Source organism: Rattus rattus, chromosome 6 (genome assembly GCF_011064425.1).
Source record: "Rattus rattus isolate New Zealand chromosome 6, Rrattus_CSIRO_v1, whole genome shotgun sequence".
Taxonomy (NCBI): Eukaryota; Metazoa; Chordata; class Mammalia; order Rodentia; family Muridae; genus Rattus; species Rattus rattus.
In genome coordinates, this window is record NC_046159.1 from 26,215,127 (window position 1) to 26,241,965 (window position 26,839).

General features: G+C 49.1%; 1 protein-coding gene across 2 annotated transcripts; it reads left to right on the plus strand.

The window, feature by feature from the left end:
- The first annotated feature begins 819 nt into the window (after positions 1-819).
- Positions 820-23,249, plus strand: Hdhd5 (haloacid dehalogenase like hydrolase domain containing 5). Of its 2 annotated transcripts, none has more exons than XM_032905772.1 (8): positions 820-994; positions 8,894-9,097; positions 11,464-11,576; positions 14,241-14,345; positions 15,689-15,720; positions 18,402-18,576; positions 21,954-22,142; positions 22,305-23,249. In XM_032905772.1, the coding sequence occupies exons 1-8, from the start codon at positions 869-871 to the stop codon at positions 22,630-22,632; spliced, it is 1,272 nt and encodes a 423-aa protein (XP_032761663.1). In that variant the 5' UTR covers positions 820-868; the 3' UTR covers positions 22,633-23,249. The 2 variants fall into 2 exon arrangements, with proteins under 2 accessions (XP_032761663.1, XP_032761664.1); XM_032905773.1 differs by having other exon boundaries at positions 821-994; positions 14,241-14,334; positions 15,690-15,720.
- The last annotated feature ends 3,590 nt before the right edge of the window (positions 23,250-26,839 follow it).

Below are 26,839 nucleotides of genomic sequence, written 5' to 3' on the forward strand. Positions count from 1 at the left end.
ACCCATTTTCACCTTGTTTTCGCACATCAATACCCACCTACCTACCAAGTGTGAATCAAGGAGATCATTCAACATGTGGCTTTCCCGGGTTTTGGGTCAGAGCCCACAGGAAATAGGACTGTCATGCATGTTTACCGAATAAAAGGAATTTTAAAGAGTAAGATGCAGCGCCGGGCTGGAGAGATGGCTCAGTGGTTAAGAGCATTGATTGCTCTTGCCAAGGTCCAGAATTCAATTCCCAGCAACCACAAGGTGGCTCACAACCATCTGTAATGGGATCTGTGCCCTCTTCTGGTGTGTCTGAAGACAGCGACAGTGTGCTCATATGCATAAATAAATAAATAAAATCTTAAAAAAAAAAACAAAAAAAAGCAGCACTCCATTCAACATTCTTTGGATGAAGGTCAGAGGACGTGGGCCTCAAAACAAAGTTCTTCTTCCTCAACCTCGGATTCAAGGTCAGGCTGCCTAGTTCCACACGGTCGCCCCAGCTCCAAAAAGTCACCAAGCAAGGTTTCTGGAGTTGAGACTTCGGCCGAGAAACACGCTTCCGGAAGTCAGCAGATGCATTGATTGGTCAGGTGTCTGTCCTCCCAGCCCGGGTGGCCGCGCTCACCAACTTGCTGACCCCAAGTCTCCTCTCGGCGAAGCGAGAGACTCAGAGCCTCTCTATTCAACTATAGAGACGCGAACGCCGCCCGCACGCTCTCTGCTCCGCACTCGGAATTCGAGTCCAAGGAGTATGGTCGGACTACCACCCCCGAGAGGCTCCGCGCGGGCGGCCGCTGATTGGTTGCTCGGTTGTGCGCGGGGAGGGGGCTCCAGAGTAGGCGAGACCCGCAGTCTACGCGTGCGCGCGACGAGCGCGATGGCTGCGCTCGCCCGGCTGGGGGTTCTCGGCCCCGGGCGCTGTCTGTGGAAGCTGCCTGTGCGCCTGTCCGCGGAGCTCCAGGGCTACGGACCCCGGAGGGGCTACGTCGCAGACCGCGCTGAGGTGAGGACGCATGGGGTCTGCACTCCCAGGGCTGGTGGGCGGGAGGGCCGTGCGGGGCACCGAGCATCCTGGCCTGGGGCCGCCCTCCTGGAGACCGTGGAGCCGCGGAACCCTTGGTCCTTTACGAGGCGGTGTCCGGGTGCTCACCTTCCGCCCGCTGGAAGAGTCCGTGTCCCAGGAAAACGATCCGAACCAAACCCAGGTCAGCCTTGCGTGGGTTCGCAGCTCCTTCCCGCGCGTCAGGAATGTTCCTCAGCAATTAATTCATTTCCACTTCTGTTTGAAGTAAAGACTCGCGGATTCGTATTTCTAAAAAGGTAACTGAATATGACCAGTGTACGGCTCAGGAGTGCAGCCGTCAAGGCAAAGGAGTTTTTATCATCATCATCATCATCATCATCACCACCATCATCATCATCATCATCATGATCTGTGTGTGTGTGTGTGTGTGTGTGAGAGAGAGAGAGAGAGAGAGAGAGAGAGAGAGAGAGAGAGAGAGAGAGAGAGAGAAGTAGGTATATGTAGGTAGGTTAGAGAACAACTTTGAGGATCTCACCTTCCAGTGTGTGTTGTATGGAACTCATATGTCTTCAGATTTACAAAGCAAACTGTTTTAACTTTAACAGCCATCTTGCTGGGCTTTTTTTTTTTTTTTTTTTTTTTTTTTTTTTGTGAGTTTCCAAAAATTAAGAGAGAGTATGAATTCCAAATTTTATCTTTCAGATAAACAGTTACAGCGTTTTGGCATGCCTGCTTATCTCTCCTGCTTTGCAGCTGTAAGACTTTAAATCCTGGGGTTCTTATCATTTCAACCCTAAACTGTGTGGGAACCTTTAAAAAGAGGTGTTTTAAACTGAGCCACAGTGCTACTACCATGCCTAACAAATTCCTCTCAACTTATTTTGAAGTTATAAGTTGTTGTGTGTAAGAAGCCTCAATATGTTCCCACACTGACCTGGAACTCACCCTGTAGACCAGGCTAGCGGAAAATCCTTGATGAGCCATCCTCCTGCCTCTGTTTCCTAGGTGCTAGGATTACAGGTATGTGCCACCAGGCCTGGTTTCCAGGATCCAGAAGAGTGTTGCTTGGATTCACAGTGGGACAAAAATGAAGTTGAAGTGATTGACCTTTCGGGAAACATTTCGAGGGGAGTGCTTCCCACCCTCCTTTGGGTCACACAAGACCCATTACTGAAGACCTAGAGGGGCCTAAGCGTAGTGTCAGGGCAAGTTTATGGAGAAATTGTACCCTCTCATCTGTTCAGGCCTATATGCCGATTCTCTCTGGGAAGAGCAAGATGATAAAATCAGGACAAAACTCTGAAGAAAAAAAAAGTAAGGGCTTCCTGTGGTCACTCTGAAGTTTCCCCACGAGTCCGAGTTAGGAGCCCATTAGACCTTTTTTTGAGCAATAGGGAAGGGCCACAGGGATCCTGAGAGCCACTGGGTATGAGCGAAGGACTCTGATTACACTGAAGTAGGTGATGGGTGCAGTGTGGCCAGACAGAGGCCTCTGTCCCTCCGAGAACCCTCGCTTGCCCCCAGGAGCAGCCCAGGGAGTAATGAAGAGGCGCCAGCTTTGCCCATTGCTCAGTGTGAATGGGGATTCAGGACCCAGCACTTGTAAAGCCAGCAGAGAAGCCCTTGACTCATTATTCTCTCAGAAGTTGGTTCTTTGATCAGGGGGAAGGAGCTGAGAAAAGAACCCAGGCATCATACAAGTTAGGTAATAATTGGTCACGTTCTTTAGTAGCTGGTATTGGGGGTGGGGGGCGTGGTGGGAGGGGATACAGCGTCGTTAGGTAACATGGCATTTGGAGATAAGACACTTCCTCAGAGTTTGATAGAACACATAGAAATAGGTTTGTTATATGTTTGGCTTGGAGCCCAGTATACTCTCCTGAGCTAAGGTGCAGTGGGATCAGCCTTGGAGGCTTTTGGCTCTGTTTGTGTGTTTCCTGCATACGTCTCTCTGGCTGGTATTTTCTGGTGGTTAGAAGTGATGGTCCTATTGATTTGAGTTGGTGTCTCCCTTTTTTCAGTTTTCCTCCCCACCTTCAACTTGGCCCATGGGTTAAGCCTGGGAGACTGTGCGTACATAAGCTGGGTAAAGGCCACTCCCCTGGGAGCTCTTACCTGCTTAATGGAAGGAAAATAAGGCCATTACTTAGTCTCCTTCTTAGCATACCTGACACAGAACGTCATAATGTCATCTCGCTGATCTTACTTGGTTTCCATGTTACCTGGACTGCTGCTTCTCTGAGGTTTCCATGTTACCTGGATTGCTGCTTCTCTGAGGTTTCCATGTTACCTGGACTGCTGCTTCTCTGAGGTTTCAGGTGTTCCACGCTTAAATGGCGCTGTTCTTCCTACTTCCCACTTCCAAAAAAACTACTTTCAAAAAAATTTTTTTGCCAGGTGGTGTTGGTTCATGCCTTTTATCCCAGCACTCAGGAGGTGGAGGCAGGGGGATCTCTGTGAGTTTGCAATAACAGCAAAAAATCATGTGCAGCCAGCTGGATGTCTCCATGTGGACATTCGTGTCTGCAAGTGGGTGTGTGTGTGTATGTGTCTGCAAGTGACTGTGTGTGTCTGCATGTGGGTGTGTGTGTCAGCATGTGTGTGTGTCTGCATGTGTGTGTGTCTGCATGTGGGTATGTGTGTCTGCATGTGGGTGTGTGTGTCTGCATGTGGGGGGGTGTGTCTGCATGTGGGTGTATGTGTCTGCATGTGGGTATGTGTGTGTCTGCATGTGGGAGTGTGTATGTCTGCATGTGTGTGTGTGTCTGCGTGTGGGTATGTGTGTCTGCGTGTGGGTGTATGTGTCTGCATGTGGGTATGTGTGTGTCTGCAAGTGGGTATGTGTGTGCTGCATGTGGGTATGTGTGTGTCTGCATGTGGGTGTGTGTGTCAGCATGTGTGTGTGTGTACGTGGGTGTGTGTGTCTGCATGTGGGTGTGTGTGTCTGCATGTGGGTATGTGTGTGTCTGCATCTGGGAGTGTGTGTGTCAGCATGTGGGTGTGTGTGTCAGCATGTGTGTGTGTCTGCAAGTGGGTGTGTGTGTCTGCAAGTGGGTGTGTGTGTCTGCATGTGGATATGTGTGTGTCTGCATGTGGGTGTGTGTGTCTGCAAGTGGGTGTGTGTGTCTGCAAGTGGGTATGTGTGTGTCTGCAAGTGGGTGTGTGTGTCTGCGTGTGGGTATGTGTGTCAGCATGTAGGCCTGTGCACCCAAGGGCACATACATTTGGCGGCCAGAGGCATCGCATGCTCTGGAGCTGAAGTTGTGGACAGCTGTGAGGTGCTGGTGTAGGTGCTGGGAACCAAACTTGGGTCCTCTGAAGAGCAGCAAGTGCTCTTAACCACCGAGCATCTCTTCAGCTGACAGACATTTCCATCTGTAGTCCTGCCCCACAGGTCCTCCCGCTGCTCCCCTTTGGTTCACTGCTGCACATCAACATCATTCTTTCTCTCATGGTCCCCAGGGCCCCAATAAAACTCACAGCGATTCCTGTTGCTCTTCTCCCTACCCCTGCACCTTAGTAGTTTTTAATTCCCGGCGAATTCCCTTCCTAGTAAAAGGTGCCCTTTCTCTCTCATTGTGTGGTGTTTCATTTGAGTATGTGAACTATATAACATAGTGAGTCTCTGTGTGACCTCTTTCTTACACACAGGTAGTGCAGTAGGGACATTGATTACGGGGTAAATAAAACGGAAACCCTTCCCATCGGTCTCCTGCTTTCCTGTCTTGTCTTTAAAATTTTAAAATTCCACATATGAGGAAAACTGGTGCTTGCCTTTCTGCGCCTGGTTTACTTATTGATAGCTCAGTTCATCCATTTTCCTGACTTCTCCATTCTTGCTGCTGCCTGAAATAAAATCCCTACCATTGCTGTCTTGGTTGCAGAAGGTCCCCTCTTGTCCCTCACCTCGATTCCCTTCAGTCTGTTCTTCTCTCTGTAGGCACGATTCCTCTGAGATCAGGCCTGAGGATGCCATTTTCCTTTTTCAGATTTCAAGGCACAGGAGCCTGTGGTTAGCCTCATCCCTGCAGGTGAGGTCCACTAGTCCAGGCCTTTCTCACTACCCACGTTCCTCAGCATAGACTGTCCTGGGGCTGTGTTTTCAAGTATCTTTTCTCCTCATCTGTGGTCAGGGGCTTTTCCCGTCCTGCACAACTGATTGGGCCCTTGGGAGACTGTTGTTTTGTTTTGATTTACATTATTTTATTATATGTGTGCGACATGTGTGTGTGCATGGCACAGTTCATGTGTGAAGGTCAGAGGCAAATTGCAGGAGTAGGGTCTCAGCTACCTTATAGATTCTGTGGATTTAACTCAGCAAGTGCCACTACCCACTGAGCCACCTGATGTCTGGATGTTTCCGAAACACTGTTTCCCTAGGAAACCTGGGCTGGCCTTGAATTCACACTCCGTAAGTCTCCCAAGTGCTGGGACTGCAGGCACGCACCACCACACTTAGTTAAAGAGTTTTGACAGGTGAGTTTAGTATGTAGTGCTTTCACTGATAGCTCAAAATTCTCTTCCCAGAAACTCAGCCTGTTTACCATACATGTAATTATCAGGCTTAGAATGTTCAGAGCTAGGGATCTAACCTGCCTAGCATGTGTAAGGTCCATGATTCTGTCTCTAGTTGTTCTGAGAAGTTGGACCTTTAGAAGGATTCCTGTTTGTAGAATGCGGCTGCTCAGCGCTTGTTTTCTAGACTAGCTCCCATTCTGCCTGTTAACTCAGCATGAGGCCTGCAGAGAGCCCTGCAGAGGCGGGCTTTTGTTTAAGACAGGTCTCATTGTAGAGCTCTGGCCCCAACCTCCTAGAGCGAGGACTACAGGCCTGTGACACAGTGCCTTTTCTTACCTGGGTCTGGCTTGCTCACCACTGATAGGGCTCTGTGCGTAGACCTCATGTGTTCTGAGAGTGGCTTGACTTAGCTGGCACCAACAAAGGAGAAATGGCAGACAGGTTAGGCTAGTTCATTTGTTTTGAAAACTGAGAAACATCTTTTATATTAACAGGCAGTTTATAAACTAAGAAATGGAATGTTTAGAAATTGGGGAGTGGCTATAGAAGTGGTGGTGCCCGCTGTTAATCCCAGCACTCACGTGGCCCAGGCAGGCAGATCTCTATGAGTTCCAGGCCAGCCTGGTCTAAGGAGCTAGTTCCGGGACAGCCAGGGCTACAAAAAGAGACCCCGTCTTATTATATAAAAAAAAAAAAAAAAAAAAAAAGGGCAATGAGAATTGAGCTTTTTGTTAGGCCTCATGCATGGTAGGTAGAAATACCACCACTGAACTGTGTCTCCAGCCTTGAATATTTTTTTAAATATTCAAGTTAATGAAGTTTAATAATTATCTATATTGCAAGGATGAAATACAGTGCCAGTGGCCATGTAGGTTGACTTGTGTTTTTCAAAAGGGCAGCCGGGGAGTTAACGCTGCTTCTAGCACGTGTGGTCTGCGGAGGAAGCTCGGTGTCAGGTTTGTGCTCCACCTGCCGGGCCCGTTTCACCGGCCAAACTCACTTTTTTCGTTGTTGAGTTGAGGACACACTGTATGTCCCTGGCTGTCTGGAACTTGCTGTGTAGATGAGGTCACAGAGATGCTTTCCTCTACCTCAGGAATGACCAATGGAATGGTGTTATTGGTTTATTCACTCGGAATGTTAGGGAACTAGAAATGATGTTTAGGGAGTGGACTATGTCTAGAAATCGGCAAGTCACCAAAGAGACACCAACTAAAAAATATAAGATGGGCCGCTGGGCACGGTGGGCCACGTCTTAATCCCAGTGTTTAGGAAGCAGAGGCAGGAGGATCTCTGAGTTTGAGGCCAGCCCGGTCTAAAGTGAGTTCCAGAACAGCCAGGGACACACAGAGAAACCATGTCTTGAAAAACCAAAACAAGGGGGTTGGGGATTTAGCTCAGCGGTAGAGCGCTTGCCTAGCATGCGCAAGGCCCTGGGTTCGGTCCCCAGCTCCGAAGGAAAAACCAAAACAAACAAACATGGTGAGGTGGAAGTATCGCATTTGTACATGTGTGCATGTAGGCAGGTGCACTGTTAAATGTATGTAGTACGTTTCCAGAGAACATAAAAGTGAGAGTCGGACCATCTGGGAGAGTTGAGAATCTCTTAAAATATTTAATGCTATTGGTAGCAGTTGAAGGGCTTCATTTGTTTGAAACTTTGTGTATATTGTTAGAGTAAGATGAACACATTTTTTTAAAAGATAAAATTATGTAGCCCAGGCTCTCCGAACTTACTCTGCAACTGAGGTTGGCCTCTTAGGTGCTAGGATTATGAGTACGTCGCTGAACATGATTATAAAATGATTTTTTCTTTTTGAAAAGTGATGCTAGAAATTGAACGTATGTCCTGAGGCACACTAGACAAGTATACTTACCACTAAGGTATATTCCAGCCTCTAAAACAATCTTTCCCCCTTCAAACTTTAGTTAAAAAATTCAAAGCATATACTGGATCCATTTTCAGAAAAGCCGCTTTCGTACGAGTCGGGGATGCGGGACACCACCTTCCACCTGAACTGAAGGTGTTCTCTTCTCAAACTTAGTTCCCCCGAGTATGTCATCACTTGGATTGGGTTAAACTCTTGGCACCAGTGTCCTGATGGGAATGCTGGTGCCAGTGCAAATAGGGACGCTTCAGGAATCTGTCCTTGGGCCGGGCTGTGCTAATCTCTGTCATTCCAGTTTTAGTGTGTGTGCTGGCGAAGGGAGCACTACAGCGAAACCTCAGTAGGGCTGGGCATGGTGACAGCAGTGACACACAGCAGTGACACAGCAGTGACACACAACAGTGGCACACAACAGTGACACAGCAGTGACACACAGCAGTAACAGCAGTGACATAGCAGTGACACACAGCAGTGACACAGCAGTGACACACAGCAGTGACACACAACAGTGGCACACAATTCCAGCAATTGGAAGGAAGGCCGCGGTGGATCTCAGAGACTCCACACTAGCTGTGTCTAAGTAGTGAGTTCCAGACTGGCCAGGTCCACAAAGTGAGGCCTTGTCTCAAAACACAGAGAGAGGTGAGGGGTGGGGGTGGGGGAGGACAAGGAAGAAGAAAAGATGGGGCAGATGGATGGCTCAGCAGTTATGAGCACTGGGTGCCATTACCAACGTCCACTCGACGGCTCACAGTGACTCGTAGCTGCAGTTCCAAGGGATCCGACACCCTGCCTGACCTCTTCAGGTATCAGATACACACATGGTGCACAGTACGCACAACCAGGCAGAACACTATATGCATAGTGTTTCCCTCAAAGATGGCTATGAAGACCAGTGCTTTTGGTTAAAATGTTTATCTCCCACAGAGAACCGGGCACAGAGTTATGTTTTAATAGTAACAGCTATGGGGTAAAAGGAGTAAAGGAGAAGATTTAAACTGGTTGTACTAAAGTGCTGGGCTCGTGGTTTCTTTGGATCCCTCTATTTCCAGTTTTAAATTGCTTGTATTGTTTGCTGTGTGCCCAGCGCTTGCTTCAGAGTCACTGTGTAGCCCAAGATGGACATGCCTGCCTCTGCCTGCTGAGTGCTGGGGATACGGTGCGTGCCACTGTGCCTGGTGCAGAGTTAACCTCAGGGAGGTAGCTCTGTGTTCCGTAAACTTAAACATCTTTGCTACATGTGGATTTGGCCAGTTAGAAGTCCCGTGCTGTGGTGCAGCTCAGGGGTAGAGTCTTGGTCTCTAGCACCACCAAAGGAGGGCAGGGAAGAAAGCAGGCTGTGCCTCCTTTTGCTTCCTGATGCCATGGCTCACCAGGGGGCTGAGGACAGACCTTCCTAAAAGAGATTGTCTCTTTCCCTGAGTTTCTTCTGTCTCTTGACTCATGCCGGTTCTCTCTCCTCCCCTCGTAGCGTTCTCCCACCTTTGGCTTACTGTTCGACATTGACGGAGTGCTGGTCCGAGGCCACAGGGTGATCCCAGCTGCTCTGGAAGCATTCAGCAAGCTGGTAAACTCCCAGGGGCAGCTGCGGGTACCTGTGGTTTTTGTCACAAATGCTGGGAACATCTTACAGCGTGACAAAGCCCAGGAGCTGTCAGCCCTGCTGGAGTGCAAGGTAAGAAGTAGCCAGAGGCATGGAAACCCAAACCAGATTCCTACTGGAGCCTCCGCCCCACCCCTTCCTCCCCTGGTTAGGCTGAGGTACAGCTGGGCAGTGGGAGTCCCCTCCACGCCTCCCTCCCCTGGTTAGGCTGAGGTACAGCTGGGGCAGTGGGAGTCCCCTCCACCCCTCCCTCCCCTGGTTAGGCTGAGGTACAGCTGGGCAGTGGAAGTCCCCTCCACCCCTCCCTCCCCTGGTTAGGCGAGTCCGAGACTACATAAGTTCTCACAGTTCCAGCCTGGACTTTCGATGACATCAGTAGAGTCTTCTTCACACACAACTGAGCGAGCACAGAAATCCAGCTTGTGGGCCTGAGGACGAGGTTCAGAGGATAGGATTTGTGCCTAGTACATGTGAAGCCAAGAGTTGGGTCCCAGCATGGCGTTACTAGCGATAGCGGTGCACACTCTTCATGGGCCTTGTTCAAAACCAGGCTGGGTTACCCTACGGGGGGAGGTGGGACGGAGATAGGATTCTGCCCCTACACTTTAGTGTTTGTGTTTGAGACGAGGACTCGTGTATCTGTTAGTAGATGGTGATGACTCTGATGTCTGGCCGCACTTCACTAATTCTGGGATCACAGCTGTGCACCACCACACCTGCTTTATGTGCTGGGAATTAAACCCAGGGCTTCCTTCATGCCTACTCGGCAAGCACTCAGCCAGCTGCGTCCCCAGCCCAGCAGTTTAGTTTGTTGTCTTCATGACTCTTCTAGAAGTTTGGCCCCTGAAAGTGAAGGTCACTTGTGTTCACCATTCCACAATGCAGATGGGGCTGTGCAATAGCAGCTCTCATTAATAACAGTAATAGAACAAGTGGCAGGTACCTGAGAGGCTGAAGCAGCAAGCCTATGACTTATAGGTGACTTGGGCTGCATATAGACTTTGGGTCAAGAAAATAACAAAAATCGCAACCATGCACATGGCCTGCAGATGTACCTCTCTGTGGGTGCTGTCCTCTGAAAGCCTAGCAGCTTTCCCCTTTGTAGTTAGTTCCTCACTGCATCCAAGACGGGCAGGTAGTCGGGCAGGCGCCTGCTCGGTAAGGGTGAACTAAGTTTTGAGAAGGGGTTCTTTGTAACCAAGAGAGTCAATAAAGGCTGATTGGTGGAGGTCGAATCCAGGGTAGAGACTGAATCCAGTATATTGAAACCCTTTTTTCCATAAAGGGCTCTAAAAGCATTCCAAGGAACCTGGTGTGGTCATGAGCACTTCTGTTTGCACAGAGGAGACCAAGGAAAGAGGATAATACAAGTTTGGGACCAGCCTGAGCTGTGTAGTGAGACCTCCATCAAAATAGTAATAGAGACTACACTGTTGGAGCTAGTGCTGAAAATCTAAGTCTTGGGACCCGGGGATGGCACCGCAGGTCAGGTGCTTGAGTTTCATCTCTAGCACCCACCTGAAAAGCCAGGCTTGGTGGCAGGCATGTCTGTAATCCCAGGGCTGGAGGGGCTGGGGACAGTTGTATCCCTGAGGCTCGCTGGCCAGCCAGTACAGCCTGTCAGCCAGTCTGGCAAAACAGGGATCTCTAGGTTGAGTAAGAGACTCAAAAAATAAGTAGAGTGTGGAGAGAATTGAGAAAGACACCCAGGGTTGGCCTCAGGTTCTCCACACATGCATCTTCTCACATACATGTACACACACATGCATACAACACAAACTAGACCTTGGGCTGGGGTATGAGTCAGTGACAGGATACTCGCTTTTTAGACTGCTGCAGAGGTAAGGGTAAGCCCAGTTTTTAAGTAGAAGTGAAAACGCAGTGTCTGCGTCCAAGACAGATGTATTCTGACCATGGTTGCAGTCTGTGGTTTCCAGCACGGGTATTAAGAACTCTGAGGGGTCTCTAAGCTAAGCTCAGCAGGATCTTACATCTGATAATGCTGCTCTTATTTTGTGTGTTGAGAATTAAATTTGGCGATTCCCTATTTGGTTGAACCCACGGTCTCCCACAGGCTGGGCTAGTTAGTACTCTGTCACTGAGCTACATTTCCAGCCCTAGGTAAGTTCTTGTTGTTATGTGGCTAAGTCTTAGCAAGTGTCAGGTGCTAGGAGAAGCTTTTACAGTGTTTTTTTTTTTTTTTTGTTTTGTTTTTTTATTTAATTAATTTATTTTTTTTCCGGAGCTGAGGACCGAACCTAGGGCCTTGCACTTGCTAGGCAAGTGCTCTACCACTGAGCTAAATCCCCAACCCCAGCGTTTTATTTTTAGCCCCCTCCTGCCCCACTCCCCAGTGACAGACCCCAGTGGCTATCTCCCTGTTATTTTCTCTCAACCCTATCTTCCTCTGCTTTCCTGTTCCTTGGTTGTCTCTGTAGGTGGATCCAGACCAAGTCATTCTTTCTCACAGCCCCATGAAACTCTTCGTGCAGTACCACAACAAGCGGATGCTAGTGTCTGGACAGGGACCCCTGGTGGAAAATGCCAGAGCGTATCCTTTTCGTGTTGCTGTTCTGGATGGAGAGGAGGGTGAAGGCCTGAGGTGCCAGAGTTGTGCAGTGGGATGTTGGGAAACCAGGATAAATGCTTTGTGTGGTCAGCCCTTGAGACTGTTGGCAGCAGACCACAGACCACATCAGAGCTATCCGCAAAACCTAGTGTGCAGAGTCCTTTGTCCTAATCTTGAGGAATCTTGATCTGGTGTGTCTCCATAAGAATTCAAGAATCTTTTAAGTCAATGAATCTCAGCCTGTGGGTTGTGACTCCTTTGGGGGTCGGATGACCCTTCCACAGGGGTTACACATCAGATAACACTAGATTCTTCATTATGATTTATGACAGTAGCAAGATTACAGTCATGAAGTAGCAATGACAGTGACTTTATGCCTGGGGATCACCACCATATGTGGAACTGTATGAAAGGGTTGGAGCGTTAGGAAACTGAGAACCACTGCTCCAGTGGGAGTATCTCGCTAGCCTTCATCCTTCCTCGTCAGCTCCTGTTTTGGATTAGTGTACTTTTGGTTATGTGTACTCAGAAAGCAAAGGACACGGTCACTATCCTCAGGCAGCTTGTTCATATGCCCTGGATGCTTCCTGGGAACCATGCTAGGCTGTGCTCTAAGGCAGATTGGGACCCTGGTAAGAGCATGGGGAATGTGACTTACACGGGGGCGTCATGCTTAGGAAGGGAAAACATACCCACAAACCACAGAGGAATGTGTAAGAGAGCGGGTGTTCTCTAGAGGAACAGAATTGATAGGATAGACATAAATGAGATTTATTCACTTTGCTTACACAGTAGGAGCTGGGTAGTTCAGAAATGGCTGTCTACTGATAGGGAGCCTAAGAACTCTGTAGCTGCTCAGTCCACACCAATCAAGCCCTCAGCACTGAAAAGCTGCTGGCACTGAAAGCCCGAGTGGTCCTGGAGAGAACTTCAGTACATGCTGGAATTCCTCAGACCTCTTATATCTGACCATCTCCAAAAAGTGCCCCTACTCTGGCGAGAATCTTTCCCCTTCAGTTAACCCTTTCCAATTCCTGACTTAGTCAACACTTCATGTCTCTTAGGTGAATGTAGGTCCAGTCAAGATGACAGTCATCACAGGCGGGAAGCAGGCTCAGCTATGAGGGCACTGTGACCGAGTCTGGCCACCTGTGTGTGAAAGGAGCGCACTGACTCCCACAGGTTGTTCTTTGATGGTCATAATCCCCACAAATAAATGTAATTAAAAAAGAGATGAACTGTTACAGCACAAGGGCTGGGCATGAGCTCAGTTGGAGAGTACCTGGTATCGTCATGAGGCCTTGGTTTGAATCCCAGGTACCACAAAGAAGAAAAGATGGCTTAGGGCCAGGGCAGTGGTTCAGCAGGTAAAAGCACTTGCTTCGAAGCTTAACCACCGTAGTTAGTCCCCAGGTTCCACACAGTGGGAGGAGAGAACCGACTTCTTAAGGTGTCCCCTGCCATCCAACATGCGCCCTCCCCAGCTAAATAAATGTATTTTTAAAATTGAAAAGATGGGCTGAGAGGTTGAGATTGACTCCAGGTTTGGGCATGGAAGTTCAGAGGGGGGGACCTCTGGAGCAGGGGGTAAAGACTTGGGCATTAGAGGACAGAAAGATAGGCTGGGGGTGGACAATCTGCTCCTGAACTCAGCAGTGGAGAGCTGCTGCAGGCTTTACTGCTGCTGGGTGGAGCTGTTAGAGTGACCATTTCATCCTGGTTTTGAGTGTCATTTGAGACTAGTTAAGGTAGGATGGAGTTAGGGACAGGAGATGGAGGAGAACAGGCTGGAGTCAGCATGGTCTTCTGCATGACAGTCCCTTCCTTGCTGAATGGGGTTTGACGGTCAGTGTTGTAGTTTCTTCTAATTATTTGACTGTTGTGTGACTTTTCCTGGGGAGATGTGAAAGGGAGACAAGGCCAGACCAATTGACTTAATGAACCAGGCAGTTAGTTGGCGTGAAAGGCAACCAATTCACCAAAGGGCACGCCTCAGAAAATCCTGAGAGGCTTGAATGGTGGCTGATAAGAGCTGCATTCTGGGAGCTCCCTGCACGGCCTGCAGCAGCTCAGCTAATGGGAGTCTCTCTTCCCCCACAATCTTGTATAGCCATATGGGGGAGGGGACTTTAAGCAGTACAAGAGGGAGGTTGTGGATCTGGTAACTTTCAGGGGTTCCCACCTCCCTCCAGGAGGGAATGTTTCAATCCAGAGGAAATAGCAATTCACCAGTTATTTGATTTTGCCTAGCTCCTCCCCACCCAGTACTTAGGATCACAGAGCACCAGTTTGAGTGGCCCTGGCATGGCAGAAGCTCCTTGAGTCCACAGTGGGGTTTTGGCCTCTTGTTCTCTGGGTCTTGCTGGTGTAGCTAGAATCTAGTACCTGGAATATGCCCTAGTGAGTGCCAAGGGATTGCACTGGTGTTGCACTCGTCTGCTCTGTCTATGCAGTCCCGGCCTGCATGGCCTGCACTTGGTGCCTGTTAGGTTTATGATAGTTGCCTGCCTGCCCGCCCGCCTGCCTGCCTGCCTGCCTGCCATGGTCTGGACTGGACTGGGTTGGGTCTGCCCTCTTGTCACCTGACCTATCTATAAAAGCATCTTCCCAGAACTGTGTAGCTTTGTTTCCCTGATCTTGCTACAGACTAGGCTTCCAGAATGTGGTGACAGTAGATGATCTGCGAATAGCCTTCCCAGAGCTGGACATGGTGGACCTTCAGCGGCGGCCGAAGACCATGGTAATAAGGACAGGGTGGGTCACTTCACCCTTCACTGTATTCCTGGGCTCTTTTTGTGGTTGTCTTCCTGTTTGTTCTTGGAGTGAATTCCTCGGTTGATGTGGCCGCCTTCTGTAAGGAGCTGCATGTTGGTTTACGGTGCTTCTGCACTGCCTTCTTGCAGTGGTGTGTCTGCAGAGGGCTGTGTCCCTGGGTAGGTAAGGGTGGCCGAGAGAAGCAGTGGGCTCCACTCTCTGGCCTTCTGCTTTGCAGGAATTACCTAGCAACTCTGTTCAGAGTCTGGGCCTTTGCTTAGGTCAACAGTGCACTTTGGTGGCTTCCCCGGGTTTTCCTCTGTAAGTTACTCACTCCTGCTCCTTTACCCTGAAGCACAGCCAGGCTGCCTTGTGAGAAGAGAAACACTGATGACTGTCTTCCCGCTGCCCTTGCTGTTCAGCTCGTTGTTGAAGAAAGCAGCTTCATTTGTTTTGGGTGGCCAAACCTAGGTTGTGCAGACTTCGGAGGTCCCTGCCACCTAAGCTGTACTCAGCCGTGATTTCTTACATCTTGGAGTCTTCAGTTCCAGGCCACTCTTTGATCCTTTGGAATATGATGGCCTGTCTCCTACAGTGCCTCTTGGCCTGTCCTTCATAAGATCTTTTATACATTTGATAGTTTATGTTAACAATATAGGATTTGATAAAATATACTTACAGACAGATAGGCTTACTTCATTAATTTAATAGACCATAGATTATAAGTTCTCCTACCAGGATTTTCTAGCTATAGAGCAGATCCTGTCCTTTGAGAGCTTTCTCTGAGTCACTAAACTTCTGAGAAGAAGCAGAATATAGAATGGGACACATCTCAGAACAGCTCCAAGGCTGAGCCTGGCACAGGAGAGCTGACTCACGTCAGCCAGGACTGCAGTGGTTCAGGGAAGAGTGAACCCACGGCTCGTAAGGAGAAAGAACGCCTCTGGAACTGGTGTAAGGATGAGAATTCTAACGCCCAGAGAGCTCCCCTCTCACAGACTACCTCCCCCTTTAGCTCCCTGACTCTAGAGGCCTTTGCTCTCTGTCTGGGCTGGAAAAGCACAGCTGGCCAGCACCCCTCTTGGCCAACGTTCCACATGCCTCCCTCAGCAGGGATGGGGTCCAGTCTGGGCCATGGCTTCCTTTCCCTGGGCCATGGCTTCCTTTCCCTGGTGCTGCTTCTTCCTCAGTTTTGTCATCGTCTTCTTCGATTGAGCTGGTCCTTGTGGGTGGTCTCTGACCTGCGGGGGACCTGTCTTTCCTTCTCCTCAACTCTGGAGACTCGATGCCCCAGGGGTGGAAAGTGGCTGGCACTGATGGCACTTCTTTGTCTTTTGGCAGCGCCCGAGGAGTGACTTCCCTGCCATTGAAGGTAAAAGAGGCCCTGTGCCCGGGCAGGTGTGGGCTCTTTGTTTTCCCTCTCTCCTTTCAGACTCTTATGCAGATGGTGCACGTCAGTGCACATCATGAGACAGTGTTGGGGGTTTCTCCTTCTCTGCAGTGCTTAACTTGAAGAGTTAGAAGCACAGTAACTCTCAGGAAGTCATAGGTATGGACAGTCTAGTGTAGTGTCGCTTAGGTCTCCCTTGGACAAGAAAGACATTGTAACTTCTTACTGCCATCCTGAAGTAAAATACCTTTCCCATGAGTCACATCAGAAAGTAATCGGTGGCCAGTTAGTGGTGCACATTTGAAGCCTCCCCCTGTAGGGCTGAGGCATTTGAGGTCAAGGCTATCTGGGCTTCACAGGGACTCTTATCTCAAAACCAAACAAAGCAGTTTAGTGCAGGGATTGATAGGAAAATATCTTGGTGAGACATTGGCATTATAATTATCTGAGAAGTAAAATGATTGTTCTAAACTGAGCGACCTGGAGTGTTCCAGCAACAGATAAGGTCGTATTTTACAGACCTGTGGGCAGGGTTGCCACGGGAGTTGATTTCTAAAATGGAGTTCTTGGGGTTTTTTGTTCGTTTGTTTTTTGTTTTTGTTTGTTTTGCTCTGTTTTGTTTGGAGATAGGATTTCTCTGTGTAGCCCTGGCTGTCCTAGAACTTGTTCTGTAGACCAGGCTGGCCTTGAACTCACAGAGTGCTTGCCTCTGTCTCCCAGGTGCTAAATTAAAGTTGTGTGCCACCACTGCCCAGCTAATTTGTGGTAAATTTTTTTAAAAGAATTATTTATTTATGTGAGTATACTTCAGACACACCAGAAGAAGGCACTGGATCCCATTACAGGTAGTTATGAGCCACTGTGTGGTTGCTGGGAATTGAACTCAGGATCTCCGGAAGAGCAGTCAGTGCTCTTTACCACTGAGCCATCTCTCCAGCCCCCTCGTGGTAAATTTTTAAGAAATATTTGGAGTCTCTTGGTTGATTGTATGATCACTTAAAAACTGTTAAAACTATACAAAATACTTTGGAAGGCTGGAGAGATGGCGTAGCAGGTAAAACCTAGGTTTTGCAGGCCTAGGTTTGAGTTCCAGCCCCCACATGGTAGCTCACAACCGTCTGTAGATTCAGTTCCTGATAAATCAAGAGCCTTCTTTAGTCGTCCACAAACTCGCACCAGGTGTGCACGTACATACATGCTGGCAAAACACTCATCCACGCAAGAATAAGTAAGTAGATACTTTGTGGTTAGACATAAGATGGAGTTGCTCCAGCAGTTATGGGTGAACACTGGGGTGGACCTCGGGTCGTGCTGGGATGGGACAGGTTTGCCTGTGTAAATGCTCTGCTGAGTGTTCAGTTGTGACCATCAGAACGTGTCCTCCATCTTCCAATTTTAACTTTATTTTTTTTTTTTTTTTTTTTTGGTTCTTTTTTTCGAGCTGGGGATCGAACCCAGGGGCCTTGCTCTTCCTAGGCAAGTGCTCTACCACTGAGCTAAATCCCCAACCCCTTAACTTTATTTTTTAAATATTTGTTTTGATACAGGGCCTCTACCTAGCCCTGGCTGTCCTAGAACTCACTCTGTAGATCAGGCCACCCTCAGACTCACAGAGCCACTTTTTCCTGTCTCCTGAGTGCTAAGATTTAAAGGGGGTGCCGGTTCACACTTTTATTTTTTACTTTTATGTGTCTGTGTACATGCCACATGTATTCAGGAACCCGTGGAAGCCAAAAGAGGGCATTTGGATCCTTAGAGGTGGTTGTGAGCCATTGGACATGGGTGCTGGGCATTGAGCTCAGGTCCTCCGCCAGAGCAGAAAATGTTTCCAACCACTGAGCGCGCTCTGTCCCCTTACTTTGCTTTGTTTTGAGACAGAGGCCTCACTCTGTAGCCTGGACTGGCCTTGATCTTTTTTGGGGAAGAGATCTCATGTAGTAATCACTGGCTTCTGATTTGTGGCTTGATCAGTAGCCGAGGGTGAGCTTATTTAGCATCCGTGTCCACCTCGCAAGTGGTAGTGCTGTCGTGTGTGTGTGTGTGTGTGTGTGTGTGTGTGTGTGTTGTCATGCCAGCCTTAGTTGTTATTGTTTATTTTGTATTGCTAGGGTTGCTAGGCAAGTCCTTGGTTACTGAGCCGTACTTCCAGGGCCCATGTTTCTTTTTATTTCGGATATAGTTGAGGCAACTGAAGTTTAGCAGTGGGTAACTACCACCGTTCCACAGGAGTCTTGGCTGTTAGGATCAGAGCTCAGGGCTTCCTCATTCCAAGTTCTCATGCATGGCTCAGAGGTGTGGCTGAGGGAGGCTAGCCCCTGTAGAGTGCAGTGGTGCTTGTGGGGTGAGGTATGGTGTATACAGGTATGGTGGGTAGAGCCCCATCCACAGAAACAGCAGTGTGAGATCTACTGCTTCTGTGAGACAGCAGGGAACACAAAGGACACCTTTAGGGTGTTCCTTGCTAGGCCCTGGGCTCTGTTCACCCAGGGTACACTGGGACGTGGCTTGGCCAGGGCCCTTCTGATGTGCACCTTAGTAAAGACCTCCAGCTCTGGGTAGGTGTTACTAACAGGCCTCTGTGGTCTCTGAAGGGCCTTCTACCTACCCATCACAAAGGGCAGGGCAAGCACCCTGCTCCTTCATCCTGTGCCTTTGACTTTTAGGGGTCCTCCTTCTTGGGGAGCCAGTCCGCTGGGAGACAAACCTGCAGCTGATTATAGATGTCCTTCTTAGCAATGGATACCCTGGAGCTGGCCTGGCGACAGCTCCGTATCCTCACCTTCCTGTCCTGGCCAGCAACATGGATCTCCTGTGGATGGCCGAGGCCAGCATGCCCAGGTGAGGACATCGTATTCCTGACTTTTCCCTCATGAGCCTTGGAAGCACCACCATAACCTGGCTTCTGAGAGCGAAAGCTTCCAAGAGTTACTTCATGTCAGTTATTAAACTAAAGCTACAGAGTGCTGAGCATAAAGATGTGAGTGATTTTTAATATGGGCCCCATCCCTGAGGACCTCAACACTCCATCAAATGGGCAGCTCTGAGGGCTATCAGTGGGTATGCATTCAAGGTTCTCCTAGAGCTGGTCCTGTCACTTCTCTGTTTGCTTTTATATGTGCACCCTAGGGATGGGAAAGCTAGGACCACAACCAGGGTATTCCCATGGTGTATCGCCAGGAGCTGAGACCGGCTGCGTGGCACCTGGGTCCTGGACTTTTCTGGGCTGTAGATACCTCTTTCGTGGCCCTCAGGGTGCCTGGGTGTGAAGCCAGCTGATGACAGAATATAGTATCTTCTCACTCTGTCATGGACTTCAGACGCTGTATATAGTCAGCAGAGGGTAGTCTAGACCCAAGACTCAGCCTCAGAGAGGCATGGCTTCCCTTCTGTGCCTCTCCCTCTCTCCCTCCCTTTCTTTCTCTTTCTGTGAGCTAGGATGGCACCATATAGCCCAAGTTGACTTAAGCTCATTACCTTCCTGCCTCAATTCCCCCATAGTGCCTGTGGCATTTAGAGGTGTATTTTATAGCCTGAGGTTAGATATTTTCTCTGAGTTAGTGCCTTGGTTTGGGTTTTATTCCTTTGAAGAGACACCATGACTAAAGCAGTTCTTATAAAGGAAAACGTTTCATTGGGACAGGCTTACAGTTTCAGAGGTTTACTCCATTCTCTTCATGGTGGGACGCATGGCAGTGTCCAGGCAGGCATGGTCCTGGAGGAGCTGAGACTTCTACATCTTGACTGGCAGGTAGCAGAAAGGGACTGTTTTCTAGATTGGTGGAGCTTGAACATAGGACTTCACAGTGACTCTCTTCTTCCAACAAGGCAACACTTCCTAATAGTGCCACTCCCCATGGACCAAACATTCAAACTCTACCTGTTCAGACCACCACAGTTAGGATGTGTTGATTCCAGATGGGGACCAGGCAGGAGAGTCAGGCATGTAGCTGTGGGTTGAGAAGCACAGGGAAAACAGTTCATGGACGAGATTTGAGGTGATTTGTTGTTATTGTTGTTCAAAGAAGCCATATTTGAGACTTTTTTCCACACAATTATTTTTGTATTGTTTTGAGACAGAGTCTCACTTCGTAGCTTTGATTTGTCTGTGACTCATAATGTAGTCCAGGCTAGCCTTAAAATCATAGTTATCCTCCACCAGCCTCTGCGTGCTGGGTGTACAGGCACGCGTCACCATGTCTGGCTCTACTCCATAATCTCAAAGTGCTTGGTTGCTGTGGTACACAGTGGTAATTCCGGCAAGAGAAGAACCACGTGTTTGCACCAGCATGGGCTTCATGTGTAGTTCCAGACCAACCTGGGATACAGCAAAATCCTGCTTCATAAAATAAAACCAAACGAAAAGGAAACGGAGCTCTTCTGTTGTTGTAATGTTGTATTGTTTGAGATAGGGTCTCACTGTAGCCTGATTGGTGTTGACTTTGGCCAATTAGCAAATCTGATTCTTGGAGACCTGGCATCTGAGAACTTGAAAGAATGGGGTGGACTAAAGTCTAATGCTGTGGACAGCCTTACTTCAGTCTCAGTGTACTTTTATATACAACTGTGGCAAAGAAAGCAGTGATCCAACTGAGTTCAGACAAACATGTAAATAAACACCAGGAAGCACATACAAATATTAACAATGCAGCCCTTTCTCAGATCTTTCTCAGGGCAGCCAGTTTAAACACTATTGTCTGGCACGGGCTATAGATTATATCTGGGAAAGCATGAAAGCAAGGCAGAGGCCAAGCCCAGACTCAGGGCTCACTGACCAGATTGGGTCCTGTAGCTATGATCTGACATCCAACAAGAGTAGGCACGTCTTGTAAATTCATTGTAAATGTTTGTCACAGGAGGCACAGAGTCACGTCCAAGAATAATCCAGGAACAAAATGCACCTCTTCTTTTACTCCTGGAGCCCCTCTCACAGTTCCCTAAGATATTATTCACCATGGGTCAGTTCTGACAGTTGGCCTGGAGTCCCCTGTATAAGACAGGTTGTACTTGAACTCCAAGAGATCTGCTTTCTTCTTGACCTCCCAAGTACGGAGATCAAAGGCATGACCCAGCCAGAAAGTGGAATTGCATGTGAGTGAGTGATATTGAATATAGCGTGCTAAGAGCAGTGTCTGTTAGGTTGGCACTGAGGAGGGACTACAGAAGCACTTTACCTGAGATTGGTGTGCTGGCTTTCTTATTGAAGGAGTTAGCAATCTGGGCCTGCGTTCAGCTCTTTATTAAGGACGCACACGTCTTTCTGCAGGGTGCTCCTTAGGCCTTAGGCCTCGCCTGTGTCATCCAGAATGGCTGCCCAAGTGTCAGCCATCCTATCAGACAGCAGGAAGCAGCAGAGGGGGCTGTTTGCTTGCAAGGCTGACAGAATACTTGAATAAACAACTTGAGAGGAGGAAGATTAACTTCTACTCTATTGCTTTGGGGCTTGTGGTGACCCTAACATTGTGATAGGAAGCAAATTGTGGAGCAAAGCTGCTCCCTTTGATTGCTGGGAAGCAAGGAGGCAGACGGAGCACGCCCCAGTGACCTATTTCCTGTCAGCTCCCCGTGCTGAAGGCTGTGGCACCAGCCAAGGTGTCATCAGCTGGGAAAGAGCCCTGAGCTCTGGGGGCCACGTGAGGTCAGAGTAAGGTCGGGAAGGGCATGCCTCCTTGTTTCCAGGACACTGTCACGGCTAGCCCAGCACCTCTGCTTGTTGACTGTCGAGTGGGGCTTACTTGTGTAATGTGTAGACAGGTGACCACACCTAACTTCAGGGGAGGCAGTGAGCACAACTCTGGCAGCCAACAGTTGTAGAACAGCACCCAATCTTAGGTTTGGGGGCCGGTAAGATGGTGTAGTGGGTAAACGCCTGCTCTCAAGCTGACGACCTGAGTCTGAGCCTTGGAGCTCATATAAAGTTGGAATGAGAGACTGACTCCAAGAAGTTGTCCTCCGCCCTCGCAGTGCCCCTGCAGTGCCCCTGCAGTGGCACATCACATGCACAGTATTGATTTTTAAAAATCCAGAGCACTGTGTTTTGGGAGTGGGACTTTCAGGGTTTTCACCCTGGTTTTGCTCCCTGGGGAAATCTGCTCTTGCCCCAGCTTCTTCATGTAAAATGACCATGGGGAAGGGAGTGCAGGTTGATTGCACAGAGTTGGCTTAGAGAGTGGCAGGTCGGCCGGAAGGCTGAGCTGCTGCGATCTCTCCTTGGGCAGGTTTGGTCATGGCACTTTCCTGCTCTGCCTGGAAACCATCTACCGGAAAATTACAGGAAATGAGCTGAAGTACGAGGGCCTGATGGGCAAGCCCAGCATCCTCACTTACCGGTATGCAGAGGACGTCATCAGGCAGCAGGCTGAGAGGCGGGGCTGGGCCGCCCCCATCAGGAAGCTGTATGCTATAGGGTAAGTCCACTACATCTCCATTCTCACGGCTTCTTCTCTGCCCACACCCTGGCTTCCCTGCAGCTGAGTCACACTGCCCCCAGGCTCATCTCTGTTCTGTAGCTTTGAAACATTAAACTTAGGCTTTCTCCTCTTTGCCCTCTGCTACTGCTGCCCTGCCAGTGATAACCCTATGTCTGATGTCTACGGGGCCAACCTGTTCCATCAGTACCTGCAAATGGCAAATGGTGGAGAGAAGGAGCAACGGGCTGATGGACAAGAGAAGCAGCGGCCTTCAGCAGCCCAGAGCTGTGCTTCCATCCTGGTGTGCACTGGTATATACAGTTCTCAGGACCCAGGCTCCCAAGCACCTACTCCTGGAAGGGCAGAGCTCCCATTCCACGGGCACCGAGACTTCAGCTTCAATCCAGAGCTCCTAGAGGCCTCCCACATCGTTCATGATGTAAATGAAGCTGTGCAGCTGGTTTTCCACCAGGAGGGTTGGGCTTGAGCGTAAGGAGATGTAGCAGAGGCGAAGGGGGCCGTTGGAACATGCACCTCAGGGACTCCTGTGTGCCAGGCCGTCCGTGGTCTGGGCCACAGGCATCAAGTCCGAGCCTGGTCTCTCGCCATTACTTCCTGGGACAAAGAAGACCACAGCTTCAGTAACTACAGAAAGCCCTTTCAGAGGAGGGATGGGCTTCTGGGCCCTTCCTGTGCGTCTCTTGCAGTCTGACCTCATGCTGGTCCCTTTACCTCTGTGCCTCAGTGTCCTCTCAGGGAGGACCTTTTTACTTCCAGACAGGGACTCACTATTGTAGCTCCGGCTGTCCTGGAACTCACTGTGTAGCCCAGGTTGTCCTGGAACTCAGATCTGCCTGCCTCTGCCTCCCCAGTGCTGGGATCAAAGGTGCACGCCATCACACCTGCCTCGTAAGGACTTTTAAGACAGGGCACAGTGTAAGACTGTGTGAAACTTTGGAGAGCCTGTGGTCGCACTGATGGGAGCACTGCCAGGGAGGGGTGTGACTCACACTCTCGATAGTGTTTACTGTGTTTTAGAGTGCTGCCCAGAAGACTTTGGGACTTTTTTAAAAAAAATTAAAAACTATCCTAATATTTGTTAAATTGTGTCTTGTGAAGATTTATATGGAATGTGTTAAAAGTCCCGTGATGGGAGGTTTGGGGAGTGGTACATGGGTACTCTTCTGGGTTGAAGAGTTTGTGGCATTTCATTCTCTAAGTATGGTGGGTGTCTCCTTCTCCTGCTGTCCGTCCCCCCACGCCCATGTGGGCTCTGTCTAGTAATGTCTAGTCGGTACTATTTACATTCTGTCCCCAGAGAGGAATCCTTCTCTAGCTTCCCCTTGTCTCTTCCACAGCCTTGGCATTTGTCAGGTCTCTTGCTGCTGTAGCTTGGATGTTGACTGTCTTGCAGAGGCCCGTGTGTGAAAGGCTCGTCCCCCTGAATGTTGGAGGACCTCTTACTAGGTCGGGCCCAAGATCTAGACTTGGTGGCACATAGCCCTAATCTCAGCATTCTGGAGGCTGAGACAGGATTTTGAGTTTGAGGCCAACCCAGGACACAGCAGAATACTGTCTCAAGAAATTTTTAAAAAATAAATAAGTAAAAAATAAAGTAAGAAACGCTGACTAACAGACTTGGGGTTCCTGCCTTTGTCTTACTGTGTAGTCACTTGATAGGACACAAACTCCATTCCCTCTGTCTCCCTCTCTCCCTCCCCTTCCTTTCTCATCGTCTGGCCTTGAGCTCCTGATCTTCCCTCCTTCACCCCCGGGTGCTGAGAGTCTAGAGGTTTACCACCACACAGCTTTCCTTTTTTCTTAATACTGTTGGTCAGCTACATCTGACTAACTGACGTCTCTGGATGCTTGGTTTAGAGGCGAGGAGGAGAGGAGATTGAGGGGATAGCCCATGAAATAGGAAATGGAGAGCTGGCATCAAAGAAGCTAAATAAAGAAATTGCTCCGTGCCCACTCCCTAAGGACCAGTGTCCAAAGCCAAGCACACCCACTCTAGCACCTCCCAGACAACGCAGTCTCTCCTGTCTCCCGGAGGCCAGAGGCTTGAAGTCACACTTTCTTCTGTCGTTTTCCACATTGGCTTTGCTCTGAATGCATGTAGTGTGGGGCACTGATCGCCTTAACCTGCCCTTACTGGGCTCCATAGCTTCCTGTGGCTCCTGGGATGGGATGAGGGGAGAAAGACAGACACACAGAAAGGCTTAGATTTGTGAGCCGAGCTCTGAGCTCTGATGGAGGGGCCGCAGCACACTGCAAGCGCGTTTATCATACACAGAAAGATGGGGGTTTGCAGACAGCTGAACAAGGAGGCAGCATTAGCTCACCTCTGTAGGAGCAGGCTCTGTAAGGGAGCCGTCTTAAAGCTGAGGAGAAAGCTAGGGGCGACATTTTTTGCTCTCATTGTGAACATCTGCACATGACCAGAGGAAGGCTGTGCCGTCCTCAGTGGGTGTGGATGGGGCGTGTGTGTACTTTTCCTGTGGGTCTGAGGCTAGGTCAGGGTTCCTGACATGGAAGGCTCTTGTCAGCAACACACATTAGCTTCAGGCTTCCATCACATCATCATCATCATCATCATCATCATCATCATCATCAATCATATTCCTCTTCCTTTTCTTTCTTCCTTTCTTTTTTCTTTTTTTCTTTGTTTGAACAGGGTTTCTCCTGAATGTTGGGATTAAAGGCATTTCTTTCTTTCTTTTTTAAAAAAATTTATTTATGGGGTTGGGGATTTAGCTCAGTGGTAGAGCACTTGCCTAGCAAGTGCAAGGCCCTGGGTTCGGTCCCCAGCTCCGAAAAAAAGAATAAAAAAAAAAAATTTATTTATTTATTATATATGAGGACACTGTCACTCTCTTCAGACACACCAGAAGAGGGCATCAGATCTCATTACAGTTGGTCATGAGCCACCATGTGGTTGCTGGGAATTGGACTCAGGACCTCTGGAAGAGCAGTCAGTGCTCTTAACCACTGAGCCATCTCCAGTCCCTGTCACCAGTTTCTTACAACACAAAGATCTGTCCATCCTGCCACCGCACCACCTTATGGCCCATGCCTGCTGCAGCATTTCCTCCATCACTTCATGCCCATCCTCCATCACTTCATGCCCATTCTCCACCACTTCATGCCCATCCTCCATGCAGACACAGATGTCCCCTGCATGTCCTGCCCGAGGGCTTCGGCTGCTCTCTACATGTGGCTCACTGCATTCCTTTTTAACCCAGCTAGTGGGCAGATCACCTCAAAGACTTCCCTGACTTCCTCTAAGGAAGAACTCTCACTCCCTTAACCTGCTCACTTTCTTCTTAGTACTTACATTCCTTGACCTAAAGCTATCCTTGATTATCTTATCCTACTAAAGGAAGCTCCCTTGGTTTGTTGTGTGCCCCACACTGACATGGCTGGCACCTGGCAGGAGTCAGTCTATAGATACTTGTTCAACTGATGCTCCTTGCTGACCCTGCGTGCTTACCTATAGGACCTCCTTATCCTTGGCGAGTCTGACAGGAATGAAGACCATAGGTCGACCTGGAATGAACCTGAGCTCTGCCACTCTCCAGCTGTATGATGAACCCTGTAGGCTTTTCTTCTCATCAGGGTTCTGGTTTTCTCCATATTAAGTGTGTGTTTGCAGTATCTATGCTGTAGGCTTATGTCAGAAATAAGCAAATGACAGCTGGAGATTGGCTCACTCACCGGAGGGCCCGGGCTTGCTCCCCAGCGCTTCATAAACCAGGCATGTGACACATACTGTAATCCCATCACTTGGGGGTAGAGGCAGGAGGATCACAGTTCTATTCTCGATTGTACTAACAGACTCAAAGCCATTCTACATGAAACCTCATCTCAGAAAACAGTTAAGTTTTTTAAAGTACAGAAGTTCTCATACAGAACCATTTTCCCAGGCAGTAGGATGTCCAGGCTGAGCATTTTCTGACTATAAAAGAGTCTCAGGGCTGCCCTTGAGGATTTGGGAATTTGTCCCTAACCTCCTTGGTTCTGCACATTCCAGAAGGGAAAGGGAGCAAAGAGCCCCCTTCCCAGGGGCTGGAGGAATGGCTCAACAGTTAAGAGTACTGACTGCTCTTCCAGAGGTTCTGAGTTCAATTCTTACAACCACATGGTGGCTCACAACCATCTGTAATGGGATCTGATGCCCTCTTCTGGTGTGTCTGAGGAGAGCGACAGTGTCCTCACATACATAAAATAAATAAATCTTTAAAAAAAAAAAGTTTTCTTCCCTTTGAAGAACTTTCCAGAACATTCCCAGGACTTCTGGTTCCATTTGTTTGACTACAGTGTGGTCTCCCAAGCACCATGACTTCAAGGGACAGGGACAGAGTACAGTGATACTTATAGAATTCAGGCTCTGGGCCCAGAGAGGCTCAGTGCTGCAAGCCTGACCAGTTGGTCTATCCCTGCCGGGGAGCCACGTGATGGAAGGAGAGGGCTGACTCCTGCAGGTTATCCTGACTTCCCCATGTACACTGTGGTACATGTGCCCTCCCTCCCTTAAAATAATTGCAGTAATTTCTCAAACGTTAAACCAGTTCAGGTTCTACCTAGCAGGAATGATACTGGAGTGCATGCTGGGCCAGAACCAAGGAACAACTATAGCCTGGTACCTAGAAGCACTGAGCTGTTGTTACCGTTGTTCATCCCACAGGGGCGGA